The sequence below is a fragment of the Camponotus vicinus genome, unplaced genomic scaffold, assembly GCF_025532165.1.
Source record: "Camponotus vicinus isolate PSW18456_S1 unplaced genomic scaffold, iyCamVici1.0 SCAF_1, whole genome shotgun sequence".
NCBI lineage: Eukaryota > Metazoa > Arthropoda > Insecta > Hymenoptera > Formicidae > Camponotus > Camponotus vicinus.
This window is the reverse complement of record NW_028141945.1, coordinates 24,255,261-24,274,836: the sequence shown is the minus strand read 5'-3', so window position 1 is coordinate 24,274,836 and position 19,576 is coordinate 24,255,261. Positions and strand designations below refer to the sequence as shown.

At 35.3% G+C, this 19,576-nt stretch overlaps 3 protein-coding genes across 3 annotated transcripts; 2 read left to right on the top strand and 1 right to left on the bottom strand.

The window, feature by feature from the left end:
- The first annotated feature begins 83 nt into the window (after window positions 1–83).
- Window positions 84–18,806, top strand: Alphacop (coatomer subunit alpha). Its single transcript, XM_083078976.1, has 7 exons — window positions 84–283; window positions 4,286–4,701; window positions 14,128–14,936; window positions 15,170–16,117; window positions 16,225–17,394; window positions 17,476–17,714; window positions 18,487–18,806. Exons 1-6 carry the CDS (start codon window positions 204–206, stop codon window positions 17,677–17,679), a joined length of 3,627 nt encoding a protein of 1,208 aa, XP_082935102.1. The 5' UTR covers window positions 84–203; the 3' UTR covers window positions 17,680–17,714; window positions 18,487–18,806.
- Window positions 631–2,559, bottom strand: LOC145959813 (uncharacterized). The gene is made up of 2 exons (XM_083078978.1): window positions 2,445–2,559; window positions 631–1,757 (listed from the first exon to the last, which is right to left on the bottom strand). Exons 1-2 carry the CDS (start codon window positions 2,475–2,477, stop codon window positions 735–737), a joined length of 1,056 nt encoding a protein of 351 aa, XP_082935104.1. The 5' UTR covers window positions 2,478–2,559; the 3' UTR covers window positions 631–734.
- On the top strand, window positions 4,715–5,414 carry LOC145959814 (uncharacterized). Its single transcript, XM_083078979.1, has 2 exons — window positions 4,715–4,857; window positions 5,076–5,414. Exons 1-2 carry the CDS (start codon window positions 4,841–4,843, stop codon window positions 5,374–5,376), a joined length of 318 nt encoding a protein of 105 aa, XP_082935105.1. The 5' UTR covers window positions 4,715–4,840; the 3' UTR covers window positions 5,377–5,414.
- Window positions 18,807–19,576: the final 770 nt, after the last annotated feature.

Here is a 19,576-nt window from a genome sequence, read left to right as displayed (position 1 = left end):
CCAATCAGCTGCTCCGGTAACTTTTCAGAAAATTAATTTGGTAACTAGAATCTCACTGGAAAGAAGTCATGCGCATCCGCGTCAATTGTAGTTCGTGGTGAGATATACGTGACGTGTCTCCCATCGTGTGTCAAAAGTTTGAGAGATTTCGAGAGGGTGATGTTGAACTGATTAAACGACGTCTCAGATAAAATTAAGTCAAAATGTTAACGAAATTCGAAACAAAGTCTGCGCGAGTGAAAGGATTGTCCTTTCATCCGAAACGTCCTTGGGTGCTTGCGAGGTAAGGTTGCAGAATCCGTTTTTTAATCCATCTTATTGATCATTCCAACGTAACATTTCAACGTTAAAATATTTTGCACAAATTTTTGCAAAAATTTAAATTGTTCACTACGTTAGAACATTAGTGGATGAATATTTTTGAATGTGACATATGATTTTTAAATACATGTTGACATTGACATAACCTTTTATTTACTGCACAGTACTTTAATTTCAACATAGATAATTTTATAAAAAAGATTATATTTTTTTAATTAGAAAATATTTTCATTATGTTAAAATAAATCATAATTTATGTAAATGTCAAACGATTTTTATTTTAATATAATTCAAGTAACAGGTATAAAATTGCAGTAAACTTTGTTACATTTTTTGTTACATTTTTGAAATACTATCATTATTAATGTGATTGTCAAAAGGAAAAATATAAAATATTTTAATTGTTGATATTTTCATGTATTTGTAGATGTTGTAATAGTTGATTTCTGCATCGAAGGACTTATTTCTGTATTTTCAAAGCCAGTAGTACTTGTTTTGTCCTCTGTAGTTTGTTCAACAGAACTGTCAAATGTTACTGCAGGTTCTATAGGATTATTACTTGTAATTTCCTCTTCTATTTTCTTTGATGTAGTCATGAATTCCAATTTATCTACAGAGGTTGCAGATTTATTTAACATTTTATCAACTGCATTTGTTGTCGATTCCAGATCAGACCTTGAACTTATTATACTGGACTCTATAGAGCTGGATTCAGAGGCAGTAGTATTAGTTTGCAAACTTTTAATATCACTTGATTCTAGAGATACTTTTGTATTTTGAACAGCTGTTGACATATGTTTGGTATTATTACTAGGAATCGTTATCGCTGCTCGATAAAATAATGGCGTAGAGGGATTGTAAAGATTAAAATTATGCAAAGGTAGTCTTAACTGGGAATAGAGAGGATCATGAGGATAATAACTCTGTATTATATTTGATGAAATGTGATATCTTGGAAAGTTCAGTAAATTTGTTCTAAATGCAGGATAAGGTAAACGTACGAAGGAGATTTGCTGAGAAGGTGTTTGATGTTCAACAAAATTATCTTCTGCCTCAAAGTTCTTTGATAAATCCTTTTCTTCCCTGAGATTTTTAACATTTGAATTGAAATCTTCTTGTTCATTCATACTCGTTTCTTCGGATTTAGATTGTTGTTCTGAAGACATTAAATTCTTTTGGGTTTTTTCCGATATATTATTTTCCGACAGTCTCATTGAATCCATTTCATGCTGCAACCTGCTCAGGGAATCAGCACCAGTTGTAAAAACAACATTACTTTCGCCACCATTCAAATCCTGAGTTGTATAGGAATATCCACTGAAAGCGGGATTAGACTCAGATTCTGTATATATCAATCTTGGAGTGTTAGAAAATGCCAGGTGAATGCCATCGTATGAAACAGAATACGTTCTCACTGATGTTATACCTATAAAAAGCTAAAAAAGAAAGATAAAATAAAAAAAAAGACGTATGTGATTTTATTTGACATAAATACGCAGATTATTCATTGCACTTTTGCAATGCATAGCTAATGAATTATGTGATAAATAATAGAGAAATTGATGACTCAGATTTATTAAAATAATGATAAAATAAAAATTGAATATTTTAAAACAGAAATTTTGTATTAAAATGCAAATGCAATGCCTTCTCATTAATATTATACCTACAAAAAGTTAAAAAAATGGAATGAGAGACATGTGTTACTTCACTTGACATAAATACACACAGATTATTTACTGCAATTTTTTAATTAATGATTGATGAATTATGTAATAAATAATAGGGGAATTGATACTTCGGATTTATTAAAATAAAGATTGAATATTTTAGATAGAAATTTCCATTGATATCAATGAATATATTTCAATAAAAAAATTAATTCAAATGCATTCATTGATGTTATATCTATGAAAAATTAAACAATAAAAAAGACACGTAATTTTATTTGACATAAATATACAAGTTATTGCAATTTAATAATTAATGATCGCGCACATTATTTAATAAATAATGTGCGAAAAATTGATGAGTTTCGAATTTATTAGAATAAAAATTAAATATTTTTTGAAATAGAAATTTTTTATTTTTATTTATTTTTTTTAATGCGAATACATACTTACAATGATAGCGCAAAAGAACCGTAGCAATGCCATTGTCGAAGATCGACAAAGGCCTGTAAGTCTAATGCAATTGAGAGGCAAACTACCAAGATGCTGTTATGATGTGATCTCTATATACACGGCGTACATTTCACGCCCCACTCTCTCGCGTACACCTCCGCTTCTGACGACCTGATTCCGCAGAAATGTCCTGAGGGGATATATCTCGTTAGATTCGTCAAAATTATGTAGCGCATATAGATCGAATTTCGGATAGTTTTATCGCGTATCTTGATGCATCAGCGAAAATCGTCTAGTTTAGAAGAATAAATTAATCTTCCATTATTAATATATATTAAGATATTTATTAAAATATATATTATATATTATATATCATACATATATATTATTTATTATAAATTATACATACATATTATATATTATATATTTATTCAAAATATATTTCTACAAACAAAAATAAATAACAATATTTTGACGTATTTTATAAACGATAAAAGATAGCGATATATTTAATTGTAGAAAGTGTAATTTATTTTAATATATACTTGTTAAATCTATCACAATATTAATTGTAATAATATAATTTCATATAAGTTATGTTTTACATATAAATTATGTTTACATATAAATTATTACTATTTACATATAATTTATGTTTTTGAAATATTGGTTATTATAATTTATAGGAATAAATCACTCTGTAAACTGGTTTAACATCGAACTAATGACGAATTTGGCAATCATGTTTGAACTCTTTGTTAGATATGTATGAGCGGCAGTTATTTAATATTCATGCATATTTTAAAATGATTACCGTAGGAGGTCGAACCAAAAGCAATTATACGAAACACTTTCGGTATTTCGATTAAGTAATGGATGTACCACGCCTTTTTTCGAAGATAATAGAAACAAAACACACAAGGTGGTTAAAAGTGCGAGATTCACCAGATTCATTAAATTTCATTTTAAAAAGTTATAATTATATATATAAATTATTTATTTTAAAAATGGATTTTACTCATTTGGAAATGATGGAATTTATTAATCTCATTTTATATGTGATAATCTTTATCTTTAAATTCGTTTATTTTCGTTTCATTGCAATATCAGGACACTCTGTATAGAGGCGTAGGCCCGAAATCCAGTTTCCAAATGACCTCTATATTTATCCTTCATTTTGTAACCGCCCAGACGAAAAAAATTACACGAACCGCCGATTTTCGCAATCCAGACCTTTCGTAAAATTCCTGATATAGTTTATAGCAATTGAAAGGAATAATACTTATAACGCACAATCCAATACAAGCAATTTCATAAGTCGTATCATTCATGAAATAAAGGATATTAAAGGATATTTGCATGCACAAAAGATTATAGGAATTAAGCAACACACTAAAAGAACAAAAGAAATTTTGCAATTTTAATATTTTGAAATATATTAATTTAAAAAAATATCAAGAAAATAATATATAAAATAAATAAATATCTATTCAATAAATTTATCTTATGTACACATTCTTTAGATTTATAAAATATGTATTAATTTATAAAATAGATTAGATAATTTATAAAATAAATTTTTTTAATTATAAAACATTTATAAAACATTTATTTATTTATTTAATTTATTAAATATTTACTTATTTATTAAATATTGAGTTTATAAAAAATTATTTAATATTATTCAATATAGTTATTAAATATTGAGTTTATATATTAATTAATTAAACATAATTATTAATTTATATCGTATTTTGCGTAAAATATTGCAATTTTTTATACATTGTTTAAATTAATTCATAAAAAATATTACGCTATAATTTTTTATAAATGAATTCCAGTTTACACAATGGCGTCATTCAATTATGGGACTACCGTATGTGCACCCTGCTCGACAAATTTGACGAGCATGATGGACCCGTACGAGGAATATGTTTCCACAATCAGCAACCGCTGTTCGTTTCTGGCGGCGATGATTACAAGATTAAGGTTTGGAATTACAAGCAACGAAGATGTATCTTCACCTTGCTAGGTCATCTGGACTACATCAGAACTACTGTGTTCCATCAAGAGTATCCCTGGATTCTCAGCGCTTCGGACGATCAGACTATCCGAATCTGGAACTGGCAAAGTCGCACTTGCATTTGTGTATTAACTGGACATAATCACTACGTAATGTGCGCGCAATTTCATCCTACGGAAGACATTATTGTGTCAGCTTCGTTGGATCAAACGGTCCGAGTTTGGGATATCTCTGGTTCGTGCAAAACAAATTATTTCTTTATATGTACATATAATATTATATTTCTGTAATATTATATATAATTATACAGTGTGTTCTAAAAAGGTATGTCAAAAATTTAAGGAGATATTCCTCACACCTGAAGGATGAAAAAATGTTATATGGACATAGGTGCGGAAATGCTTATTTCAGGAATTATGTTGAAAATACTGTTAGCTGTATTACTTACACAAGGAAAAATTTAGGATTATTGTAGATGATAATCGTTTAATTAGGCTTATTTACATTTGGTTTTAATGTGACCTTGAGTATGTTACAATAAAAAATGTTCCGTTGATGATTAGACAAAACATGTACTTTATGCATGATGGAGCTCTTCCTCATTTCAGCCGTATTAGTCGTGATTTTCTGAATCAAACTTACGGTGATCGGTGGATAGGAAGAGGTGGACTTACTTTGTGGCCTCCACGTTCCCCGGATCTCAATCCGATAGACTTTTATTTGTGGGGACATTTAAAGACAATCGTACATGCTACACCAGTGCGTGATATTCAAGATCTTCGTATCACTGCAGGTTGCAAGACAATCCGCTGTACACCAGGCATTTTTGAACGTGTCCGTGAATCGATGCGTCGACGTGTCACTGCTTGTATTCAGGAAAATGGTGAACATTTTCAACATTTATTGTAACATACTCAAGGTCACATTAAAATCAAATGTAAATAAGCCTAATTAAACGATTGTCGTCTACAATAATTAATCCTAAATTTTTCCTTGTGTAAGTAATACAGCTAACAGTATTTTCAACATAACTTTTGAAATAAGCATTTCCGCACCTATGTCCATATAACATTTTTTCATCCTTCAGGTGTGAGGAATATCTCCTTAAATTTTTGACATACCTTTTTAGAACACCCTGTATTATTTTTTACACAAATACACTATATATACACACACATATATACAGGGTGTCGCAGACCACCCGTATCAGCCGAATATCTCAAAAACTGAGCGCGGCAGACAAAAATATTTCAGACAAAAGTTGTAAGGTTTCAAGTAACGCATTACATGGCGATATCAGTATGACCTTGAAGAGTGTTGTCAAGGTCACGTGAAAGTCACCTCTAACTTTTTAAATGGGACACCCTATATGCTTTTGCATATTTCTTGTAGCTTATCTCGAGAGCTTTCCAAAACACTATAATTAAGTACCTTTTCGTTAAGTACTTTTTGAGTTATGAGGCTTGAAATAATTTCTTAATTTTACATAAACCGTAAAATATCTTGTAAAATATTCATTTTTCGATTATCTTATCTTAATACTTTTATGTACAAAATAATGAGAGGAATCAATTGGTGTAAAGAAAACACATAGTTGTTTTTAAGAAAAAATATGGAATTGTTAATTGCAAATTATATATTTTTTCTTCAAAACAACTATGTGTTTTCTTTACACCAGTTGATTCCTCTCATTATTTTGTACGTAAAAGTATTAAGGTAAGATAATCGAAAAATGAATATTTTACAAGATATTTTACGGTTTATGTAAAATTAAGAAATTATTTCAAGCCTCATAACTCAAAAAGTACTTAACGAAAAGGTACTTAATTATAGTGTTTTGGAAAGCTCTCGAGATAAGCTACAAGAATATGCAATGACAAATAGTAGGTTCCATTTAAGAAATTGAAGGTGACCTTCATGTGACCTTCAAATAACTCTTCAAGGTCAAACCAATGATACCATCTTATGGCCCCCTCGAAACCATAAAACTTTTGTCTGAAACATTTTTCTCTAAAATGCTTTGTTTCCGAAATAATTGCGTGCGTTAATTAAAATGGCTCACCCTGTATATGTAGGGAAGGACTTACCACGATAGCGTTAAATCGTTATTTTCGAATTGTGTTTGCGCTCTGACCTTATTGTAATGCCTCGTTTCCGTGTTTTGATCTCGAATGTTCGCGACGGTTGATCGTTCTTTTGGATATAGCCGAGCGTGTCGTTAACTGATTGGGCCACGTATGAGACCCAAAAGACGGGGTAGGAATTGCGAACCGAAAAGAGGCAGTCGTGGTCGAGATCTGCGAGGAATCATACCTCTGTAATAGAAGCTCTAATAAACCAAGATACTTTTCTATAATATCCCGCGTATTCCTACAGAGATTTTGGGGGCTCAGCCGGGATTGTTGAAGCGGACGTTGGTGGAGTGCGCGGTGACGCTGAGCGCGGCTACGCTGAGTGTAAAAAAGTTAGACGTGAGCTCGTGTTCTCTGTGAATCGACGGAAGAGCAAGATGAGTCCTAGAAAAAACCCGTCTGAGTGCACGGTGCAGGAGCTGAAGGAGAAGCTTAAGAGTTTCGGGTTAAATACAGCCGGAACAGAGAACGATTTGATAGGTCGACTGATGGAGGCAGATCCTGCGGGCGAGTGGCTTCGCGAGTCCAATCGCGAACAAAATGATCCGCCGCGTAGTGAGGAGCGAGATTTGGTTGTGCCCGTGGTGAATGGACATGAGGCAGAGGTGTCACGACGAGAGATGGAGATCGTGAAGCGAGAAAAGGATCTCCTGGAGCGGGAGCTCGCGATGGCCCGACGGGAGTTGCAATTCCTGCGAGAGAGAGAAAGAGAAGGATTTGGAGCGGCCGAGCGGAGGGCGGACACCGACGGAGCGGCGACGGGTCGAACGGAAACGACGGCACGAGCAAGTATAACGGCTATTGCCGAATTACTGGGATATTTCAACGGTGTGAGCGATTCCTGGGAAGTATGGGAGAGGCAAGTGCGGCTCCTCGCAACGACATATAAATTACAAGACGATGTGACGAGGATATTGATAGGCGCGAGACTTAAGGATAAAGCGGCCGAATGGTTTCGCTCCAAGCCCGAACACATTGAAATGTCAATTGATGATCTTCTACGAACGATGGGAGCTATGTTTAATCATCGTCCGAATAAACTTGCGCGTAAAAGGGAGTTTGAAAGACGAATTTGGAAGAGGGGCGAGGCGTTTAGTGCATATATGCACGACAAAATCATTTTGGCTAACCGAGTGCCGATCGAAGAGGAGGATATTGTCGATTATATCATTGATGGTATAATGGATCCTAATTTGCAGGATCAGGCTCGAATTCAGGGCTTTACCACAACAGCATCCCTGTTAAAGGCATTCGAAAAAATAATCCCGCAGTCGAAGAGGCAACAAGATAGCGACGCCGTCATCAAGTCTTTCGGAGAGGTCAGGCATCGGAAAGGTGATGGAGGTGAGGCGAGATATCAGAGGAGCGACGGAGGAGAGCGGAGTCGGCGGCGATGCTATAATTGTGGAGGGCAGGATCATCTGAGTGCAGACTGTCCGACTAAGGAGAGCGTAAAGTGTTGCGGTGGACGCGGTCATATCGCGGCGAGATGCGACAAAAGGAGAAATAAATGTTGAGAAAAGCTCTCTTTAAAATTAACAATAATTAGAAAAAACAATAGGCAATAGAGAGCATGGGAATTGAATTTGACTTAAAGTAAAGTAAATAATCAGAAATATAATTCATTAAAGTGATACAAAAAACTAAATAAATAAATAGGCGAACGTTTCTGGCTCTCGTTTTGAGCCTTCTTCAGCGCATTAATAAACGATACAAATCCAAAAATTACGCAATGTCGTGAAATCGGACAGAATTTGTTAAACTCCATGTTAGACTACCAGCCGTCAGTGGATCACGCATATCAAAACAGACCTGAGACGCATCGTTGGTGGGCTCACGTTATCCATATAAGGCTCCATGGTGATTGAGCCAAAGAGTCTTCTATATAATATCTATTATCAAAATTCTGATCTGATAATGGTACCAATCATATCCTGAAAATGGTACAATATAAGTGTATGAAAGAAATTATTTAATTGCACTCAACTAAACCTTCTTGCATAGAATTATGTATAACAATTTCCCGACAGCTTCTAGCCATATTAGTAACAGCCTCGATCTGGTAAATAAGTTATTGAATATTCAGATTGATAACGACACGAAATTGGTTTCACTAGACGTGATTTCATTGTTTACTAATGTTCCTATAGATCTCGCATTGGAACGTGTCTCGAATAGATGGTGTTTCCTTCGTAACAATTGTGACCTGCCAGAATTTGAGTTTTTAAATGCAGTAAAATTGGTTTTGCACTCCACATACTTCACGTTTAAGAACATAATATACAAACAAACATTTGGAACCCCCATGGGTTTTCCTCTATCGCCCATAATAGCGGATATTGTATTACAAGATCTCGAGGAGAGAGCTCTGAACACTCTAAGATTTACACCTCTTTTTTATATTAGATATGTAGATGATATTTTATTGACAGTTCCTTCTGATTCTATTGAATTGACTCTTGTAACATTTAATTCTTTTCATGACAGATTGCAATTCACTTCTGAAGTAGAAATTGACCGGAAAATTAATTTCTTAGACGTGACTCTTATAGTGGACAACAATTTTTTAATTTTTGACTGGTTCCATAAGTCTATTTTCTCAAGAAGATATCTAAATTTTAATTCACAACATCCACTCTGCCAGAAGAAAGGCACAATAATTGGCCTAGTGGACAGAGCATTCTCCTTATCACATCCGAGATTCCACAACAAAAATTTGGATTTCGTTATAAGAATTCTTCTGGACAATGGTTATCCTTTGAAATTGATTTTTGACGTCTTCAATCAACGTCTGAAATATTTGATTAATAAATACGGCGACACTAATGACAAGACATTGGAGAACGCTTCCTCTTTTTTCACGATTCCGTATTTGCCTAATGTCACAGAGCAATTTAGAAACATCATAAAAAATATGAATATTAAATTATCTTACTTTAGTTTAAACAAATTAAAAAAATTCATCAGGGCACACAAAGATAATACCCCTAACGAATGTAAAAATAATGTTGTTTATAAGATCAATTGCTCTGAATGTGATGCATCTTATGTGGGTCAGACTTCTAGGATGCTGAAGACCAGAGTCTCTGAACATAGATCACAAATTAACAGGAATGTTACTAATTACTCTGTGATCACTAATCACAGACTTCTTTTTGACCATGAATTTTGCTGGAACGATGTAAAAATTTTAGAGGAGATCCCATACTACAATAAAAGACTGATTTCAGAAATGCTTCATATTAAAAGACAAAAAAATGGTTTGAATTTACAGATAGACACAGATAACCTAACGGCCTTATATCAAGACATAATAAATAAACTTCCGAAAATTTAAAAGTCATGTAATTGTATATAAACAGTATGTTTTGTGAGTTTCCACACATTGTCTGTTCGACTTGGGAACGATACTGTTGCTTTATCCGTTATAATGTTTTTATTGAATATTCTCTCTCTGTGAGTTTGTTAAAGAAATCAACGTTAGAGCGATTTAGTTGAGTGCAATTAAATAATTTCTTTCATACACTTATATTGTACCATTTTCAGGATATGATTGGTACCATTATCAGATCAGAATTTTGATAATAGATATTATATAGAAGACTCTTTGGCTCAACCACCATGGAGCCTTATATGGATAACGTGAGCCCACCAACGATGCGTCTCAGGTCTGTTTTGATATGCGTGATCCACTGACGGCTGGTAGTCTAACATGGAGTTTAACAAATTCTGTCCGATTTCACGACATTGCGTAATTTTTGGATTTGTATCGTTTATTAATGCGCTGAAGAAGGCTCAAAGCGAGAGCCAGAAACGTTCGCCTATTTATTTATTTAGTTTTTTGTATCACTTTAATGAATTATATTTCTGATTATTTACTTTACTTTAAGTCAAATTCAATTCCCATGCTCTCTATTGCCTATTGTTTTTTCTAATTATTGTTAAAAGGGGAAATGCCGTAAAGGATAGTTATGCGGTAAGCGAACACTGCGATGAGAAATATTATAAAAAAGTAAACATTAATAATCGTAGTGTGACAGCGATGATCGATACTGGTAGCGATTTGTGTCTGATGCGTGCGGATTGTTATAATGCGTTGGATGCTCCGACTTTGAGGCGAAATAAAATTTATTTTCGTGGCATAGGTTCAGTTGACAACGAAACCTTGGGTGAGTTTGACGCGAATATTTGTATTGATGACAACGTTTATCATATTAAAATTCGAGTAGTTTCCAATGTGCTTATGCGTCACGATTTAATTATCGGTGCTGATTTTCTAAGATCGGTGAAAGTTGTAATGAGAAATGGAGAATTATCGATTTCGAAACCAAGAGATCCCAAATTGCCAGAAATATTTCAAATTAATTATGTATGTGAGGCGGACGAATTGGATATGATACACCTTAACGATGGCCACCGAGATGCGTTAGAGCGTATGATTCGGGATTATAAGCCGAATAAAGTACGCGATGTAAATATTAAAATGAAGCTAATTCTTAAAGATGACGAACCCGTATATCAAAGAGCGCGAAGACTTTCCGAGCAAGAAAAACAGGTGGTGAAACGGCAGATAGACGAATGGATGCGCGAGGGTATAATACGACCGTCGCTGTCAGAATACGCGAGTCCCGTGGTTTTAGTTCGAAAAAAGAATGGCGCGTATCGACTGTGCGTGGACTACCGACGTTTAAATCAGAAAATTGTAAAGGATCGTTACCCGTTACCTTTAATTGAGGATCAGTTAAGTCGTCTGCAGAATGCGAAAATATTTACTACTTTAGATCTTGAAAACGGATTTTTCCACGTCGGAGTGGACGAGGGCAGTCGGAGATTTACAGCATTCATTGTCCCTGATGGACAGTACGTTTTTGAGAATGCCGTTTGGCTTGTGTAATTCGCCGGCGGTCTTTCAAAGATTTGTTAGCGCTGTTTTTAGAGACCTTATTAATGATGGGACAGTATTAATGTATATGGACGATTTGATCGTACCGTCGGAAGACTATGAGGACGCTATACGAAAATTCAATCGGGTTTTTAGTACGGCAAGTCAGTTTGGGTTGGTAATCAATTGGAATAAATGTCAATTTTTAAAGACCAAGGTGGAATTTCTGGGACATATGGTAGAGTCGGGTAGTATGCGACCGTCGGAAGCCAAGACGGAGGCGGTTATGAGATTTCCGGAACCAAAGAACGTTAAGCAGATTCAAAGTTTCTTAGGCTTGTCAGGCTATTTCCGGAAGTTTATTCGTAATTATTCTTCGATCGCGCGGCCTCTAACGAACTTATTGAAAAAAAATGTTGTATTTCAATTTGAAGAAGCGGAAAGGAATGCGTTCGGCGAATTGAAGGCGGCCTTGGCGAGCAGAGCCGTTCTAAAATTGCATAAAATAGGTGCGAGTACCGAATTTCATACCGATGCTTCGAAGCACGGTTATGGCGCAATTTTATTACAGCGTGACACTGACAATTCATTGCATCCTGTTTATTACGCGAACGGTCATACGACTCCAGCGGAGGAGAAATATAGTAGTTATGAACTCGAGGTGCTTGCAATTATTAAATCCTTAAAGAAATTTCGCGTTTATCTGATAGGAATATCTTTTAAAATTGTGACAGATTGTAGAGCGTTTAGCTTAACCATGAATAAAAAAGATTTATGCGTGCGAGTAGCAAGATGGGTCTTGCAATTGGAAGAATTTGATTATGCGATTGAACATTGTTCAGGGAGGGCAATGACGCATGTGAACGCATTGAGTAGTAATCCGTTACCCGTATGTATGTTGAATAAGTGCGAAGATAGTATGACGTCGCGAATTCGAAGAGCTCAACAGGAGGACGCCTTTCTGCGAGAAATAATTAGGTTGGCCGAGGCTGGAAAGGCCGATGGATTTGTGACAAGAGCAGGGCTTTTATTTAAATTAATTGACGGCGAAGAACAAATGGTGGTGCCGCGATCGATGCATTCGCAGATCATCAAGCGGATACACGACGAGGGACATTTGTCGACGACTAAGACGGAGCAAATAATTAGACGAGACTATTGGTTACAAGATTTAAAAGCGAAAGTCGAGAAAGTGGTTCGTAACTGTGTGCCATGTATCCTGGCCGAAAGGAAGCATGGTAAAAAGGAGGGGCTGTTGCATCCCATTGGAAAGGGCGAGACTCCCTTGGATACGTTCCATCTGGATCACTTAGGACCGCTTCCTTCAACGCATAAGAGATATCGATATATATTAGCCATTGTAGATGCATTTACGAAATTTGTTTGGTTTTACGCAGTTAGAACTACTAACGCTGCGGAGGTACTGACGTGTTTAAGAAAACAATCGTGCATTTTTGGAAATCCCAGGAGAATAATATCAGACCGCGGTTCAGCATTCACATCCAGCGAATTTCAGGAATATTGTAAGATAGAGGGAATCCAGCATATTCTTACTACCACGGGTATTCCTAAAGGCAACGGACAAGTTGAAAGAGTTAATCGAATGGTGATCTCGTTATTGACAAAATTATCTATTCCTCGACCAGAAGAATGGCATAGGTACTTGGATACAGCGCAGAAATATTTGAATGCTACGCCACACAGAAGTATCAGGACGACGCCCTTTAATTTACTTTTTGGGGCAGACATTAAAATGAAAAACGATGCCTCTATTCGTGAGTTGATAGAGAGGGAATTAATCAGTATTTTCCAAGAAGATCGGGATGAATTACGAAACCGAGCTAAGGAGAATATCCGCCAAATTCAGTAAGAAAATCGCCGAGGATTTAATAGACGAAGGAAACCAGCCTCATCTTATACTGTTGGCGATCTCGTTGCCATCAAAAGGACACAAGCTGGACCTGGATTAAAATTCGCGCCTAAGTATCTTGATCCGTATCGAATCAAAAGAGTATTAAGAAATGATCGCTATATTGTTGAAAAGATCGGCGAACATGAAGGGCCTTATGAGACATCCACTGCAGCCGAGTATATTAAACGTTGGATAGATGACGCCGATGAATCCATGACAGACGAGGACATCGCAGATGTCTGAGGACAGACATTAGCTCAGGACGGCCGATTGTAGGGAAGGACTTGCCACGATAGCGTTAAATCGTTATTTTCGAATTGTGTTTGCGCTCTGACCTTATTATTGTAATGCCTCGTTTCCGTGTTTTGATCTCGAATGTTCGCGACGGTTGATCGTTCTTTTGGATATAGCCGAGTGTGTCGTGAACTGATTGGGCCACGTATGAGACCCAAAAGACGGGATAGAAATTGCGAACCGAAAAGAGGCAGTCGTGGTCGAGATCTGCGAGGAATCATACCTCTGTAATAGAAGCTCTAATAAACCAAGATACTTTTCTATAATATCCCGCGTATTCCTACATATATAAAACTTATATTTATACATATATTATATATTTTACATATTCGTTATTATCATGTCACATATATACACATAATTAGAAAATCAAAATAGTATGTGATAATTACTTTCAGAATCGCGAAGAAAAATGCTTTAATAACTGAATGTAATTGCAGGATTACGCAAAAAGAATGTAGCGCCAGGTCCAGGAGGTCTCGAGGATCACCTGAAAAATCCCGGAGCAACCGATTTATTCGGCCAGGCCGATGCAGTGGTGAAGTACGTTCTAGAAGGTCACGATAGAGGCGTAAATTGGGCGTGCTTCCATGGTACGTTACCTTTGATCGTCTCCGGAGCCGATGATCGACAAATTAAGATGTGGCGGATGAACGACGCTAAGGCTTGGGAAGTGGACACGTGTCGCGGCCATTATAATAACGTATCCTGCGTGTTGTTCCACCCTAGACAGGATCTCATTCTCTCTAATTCGGAGGATAAAAGCATCAGAGTCTGGGATATGACAAAACGCACGTGTCTACACACATTTAGACGGGAACATGAGAGATTCTGGGTTCTCGCTGCTCATCCGACTCTGAATCTTTTCGCCGCGGGCCACGATTCCGGAATGATCATCTTCAAACTCGAGAGGGAACGTCCCGCGTACGCGGTTTATGGAAATCTTCTATATTACGTGAAAGACCGTTTCCTTCGAAAGCTTGATTTCACTACGTCCAAGGATACATCGGTGATGCAGATTCGCGGCGGAGGAAAAACGCCGCCTTACAGTATGTCGTACAATCAGGCGGAAAACAGCGTTCTAGTGTGCACGAGATCACCCTCAAATATCGAGAATAGCACTTATGATTTGTACATGATACCGCGCGAAGGGGATTCGAGCACAGATGCTGATACCAAACGAGCGTCCGGTGTTACCGCCATCTGGGTTGCCAGGAATCGATTCGCTGTATTGGATAGAGCGTATTCGGTAAATTAAAATATTTTACTTAACATTTTTATTTCAAAAGTAAGTTATTTAATTATTTTATTTAAATTAAGAAGATAATTAATTAAAATATTGCGCTTTTATTATATATTCTGATTATTCTCGCACTATTTTTCACTTCTCTAATTAATTTTTTTTTCCTATACATGACAATTCCACTTACTATATGTTTGTAAAATATATGTTTTTAAATGATAAATATTTATTTTTTCTAGTTAGTTATCAAGAATCTGAAGAACGAGGTCACAAAGAAAGTGCAAATTCCAAACTGCGATGAAATATTTTATGCTGGCACTGGCATGCTACTTCTGCGCGATCCAGAACAGGTAACGCTGTTCGACGTACAGCAGAAGAGAACTTTGGCAGAAGTGAAAATCGCAAAATGTAGATACGTCGTGTGGTCCAGCGACATGTCTCACGTCGCCTTGCTGGCCAAACACACTGTCAACATTTGCAATCGTCGATTAGAATCTCTCTGTTCCGTGCACGAGAACACGAGAGTAAAGTCTGGCGCCTGGGATGATTCCGGTGTATTTATTTACACGACTAGCAACCATATTAAATACGCGATCAGCAATGGCGATCATGGTATCATCCGCACGCTAGACTTGCCGATCTATGTCACGAGAGTGAAGGGGAATCAAGTTTACTGTTTGGATCGAGAATGCAGACCGAGAATCCTTCGAATAGATCCGACGGAATATAAATTCAAATTGGCACTGATTAACAGAAAATACGAAGAAGTTTTACACATGGTTCGCACTGCGAATCTCGTTGGACAGTCGATTATAGCATATCTGCAACAGAAGGGATATCCAGAAGTAGCGCTTCATTTTGTAAAAGATGAGAAAACGAGATTCGGTCTCGCACTTGAATGTGGTAACATCGAAGTTGCGTTGGAAGCGGCGAGATCTCTCGATCAAAAATCGTGCTGGGAAAGCTTGGCACAAACCGCTTTGCTGCAAGGCAATCATCAAGTCGTGGAAATGTGCTATCAAAGGACCAAGAACTTTGAAAAGTTAGCCTTCCTTTATCTCATAACCGGCAACCTAGAGAAACTGCGTAAGATGATAAAAATTGCGGAAATTCGAAAAGACGTATCCGGACAATATCAAGGAAGTTTGCTACTTGGCGACATTTACGAGCGGGCCAAAATTTTGCGAGTAAATATATTTCTATTATAACTATTAATTTTATTTATTTGAAAAAAAGTATTTTTTAAATAGATGAATAGATGAATTATATAAATTTCTATTTGAATTCTTTGTAGAACTCTGGACAAGCATCATTAGCGTATGTCACCGAAAAAATTCATGGTATATCAAACGAAGAGGACGACGCTCAGTATGAGTCGATGAGCGAGGAACTTTCTGCACTGGAGAAGGGTGCTATATATCTTCGCCCACCCGTACCTATTCAACAAGCTGAAAACAATTGGCCACTGTTGACAGTTTCTAAAGGTTTCTTCGAGGGCGCGATGATGTCTCGCAGCAGAACTCAGGTAGCCGCTGCTCTCGCTTTGGAGGACGACGGTGCAGCGACATCCGAAGGCTGGGGCAACGACGAGGAACTCGGTATAGATGATGAAGAACTCGTGGACGCGGAAATCGCACCGGAAGGCGAAGAGAATCCTGGATGGGATGTTGAAGACGTCGATCTTCCACCAGAACTTGAGGCTGCAACGACTGCCAACGAAGACGGTTATTATTCGCCACCCACTAAAGGAATTCCACCGACACAGCATTGGATTAATAACTCCAAGTTACCGATCGATCACATATTGGCCGGATCATTTGAGTCCGCTTTCAGATTACTGAACAACCAAGTCGGGGTAGTGGAATTCGGACCTTATCAGTCTTTGTTTTTGAATATGTACGCCCGCTCTAGAACATCCTACGCTTGTCTGCCTAGTGTACCGTCATTATACGGATATCCACAAAGAAACTGGAAAGATACCAATTGGAAGGATGCTACATCAAAAACTGGTGTACCTGCAGTAGGATTACATCTTACCGAATTAGTTCAGCGTCTTCAGATGTGCTATCAATTGACGACCAATGGCAAATTTGCTAAAGCAATAGAGAAGCTACAGGGAATCTTACTAAGCGTACCATTGCTCGTCGTTGATACTAAACAGGACAGTGCGGAAGCTCAACAATTGATTCAGATTTGTCGCGAGTATATCTTAGGTTTGAAAATGGAAACTGAACGTAAAAGTCTACCAAGAGCCACATTAGCTGATCATAAGAGAATTTGCGAGATGGCGGCGTATTTTACACACTGTAATCTGCAACCTGTACATCAGATTCTCACACTTCAAGTAGCTGTGAATCTATTCTATAAATTGAAGAATTACAAAACCGCTGCTTCGTTCGCGAGAAGATTACTCGAGCTCGGACCAAATCCTGAACTTGCGCAAAAAATTCGAATTTTATTACAGGTATTTTTATTTTTACTATAAATTGATATTTATATGAATATATAATATTAACTATAAATAAAAAATTAATTTATTTTTCAGTCTTGTGACAAGAATCCTGTCGATGAGCATAAATTAGCATATGATGAACACAATCCATTTTCGTTGTGTGCAAGCACATTCACACCTATTTACAAAGGAAAACCGGAAGTAAAATGTCCATTGTGCGGTGCTAGCTATAATCCACAATTTAAAGATACAGTATGCAAGATATGTGAAGTTGCTTTGATAGGCAAAGAACATTAACATTTTATTTATATTGTTATCACGCTATTAGTCTTGTAAGTAATAATTTTTTTATTTACATTCAATATTTATATATATATTTGAAGTATTATATATATGTTTGCGATTGTAAGCTGTCAATTTTTATTTGACTAATTGTAATATATATCATGTTTCAAATAAGCTAAAGCTGCATCTGATTTTAAAAGCATGGAATTTCAACAATTTAAAATAATTCTAAATTAATATATTAAAGATAAAAAGGTATAAAGGAAGAAACTATCTATTTTCGGTTTTAAAGATAGTTGCACTTTGTCATTCCATGAATTAAATAGAAATAAATTTTGAGCTCATTTCAAACATATTGAATTGATAGAAGACAACTTTTTATACTCATTTTGTTTCTATTTCAATTTAATATTGATTTGAATAAATAACTGTGAAATATTGCCAAGAAATGGAATATATAAAATTTAATCTATCAATTATCAAAAATATATTTTATGCTCTGACATGATTTATAAAAAAGATTAAAATATATGTAAAGAAAGGAAAAAAGTATTATGTTTATAAATAAAATATATTACCGATTTCTATCATATGATATGATTTTTTCAAGATAAACATACAAAACATAATAAATATCATATATTAAATGTCATATATATTATATTTGTATGTTATATAGAATAAAATATACAAAAACACATTTATATAAATAATATATTTTGCAAGAGAATAATGTATTATTTCTTAAGCACATGCAAAGAAAACAATCAATCACATCTATTACATAAACAACGCTTTTATGGCATTTTTATTTTTTAGACTCGCGATCTGGAGTGAATTTTGAAGGAGTAGAAGCGGTATAACTTTAAGAATATTATATGTGGATATCTATTTTTATAATTTTCTAATTAGCTAATGCAGAAATCTCGCTCTAATAAAGCCTTCTCAAAAAAAATTATTTAAAAAATTTTTCGAGATAGATTCAAGAAAAAGTTTATAAATATTCAATAATAGCTCTTATATTCAATATAATAGCTCTATAATTATATTCTTATAATGACTAATAGTCACTTACTAATTAGTACTAATTAGTTATTGTATCATGATACTAAATGAAAATAACATGTACATAATCGCTATTGGTGTTCTTTTCTCAAATATGTACCGCTCCTCATCATGCCTTTTTAAGGAAATAACTTATTCTAGTATATACGAAGTTCAATGCTGGACACCATCGTATTCATTTAAATATCTTTAAATATCTTGTGATCTCATTATAATGTTCTATTGAAATATATCTGCATTTATTTCTAATATTAATTGAAAAAAAAAGATATTAGAAAAAAGAAAAATATTTTGATTGCTCCCTTATTTTAGACAAATGACCATCAGCATTTCTAGCAACAATGTAAAACAATTTATTTTGTTTAATTACTACAAGAAGAGAAAGAATATATTTTCTATATGTATCTAATTCATCAAATTCTTTATATTTACACTGATAGATCATGAAAAGAATTACCAAATTTTAAAAGAGGAACTGTAAAAAAACAATCGATTTTTCAAAAAATATATTTTATTTTATTTATTTTTCGAACGTGAGAGTAATCAACTAATCACATTTATGGGCCTGAGCAGAATGGCTGCCTTATAATTTTAAGACTATGTTTTATGCCTTAAGTCTTTGTCTTAGGTAACGCACAATACTGTGTGTTATGTCTCGAGTCTTATGTATACGCGAACGTTTATTTCTTACAAACGTTCACGTATACATAAGACTCGAGACATAACACACAGTATTGTGCGTTACCTAAGACAAAGACCTAAGGCATAAAACATAGTCTTAAAATTATGAGGCAGCCATTCTGCTCAGGCCCTATGATGTAAATGATACAATAATATGGCGTCT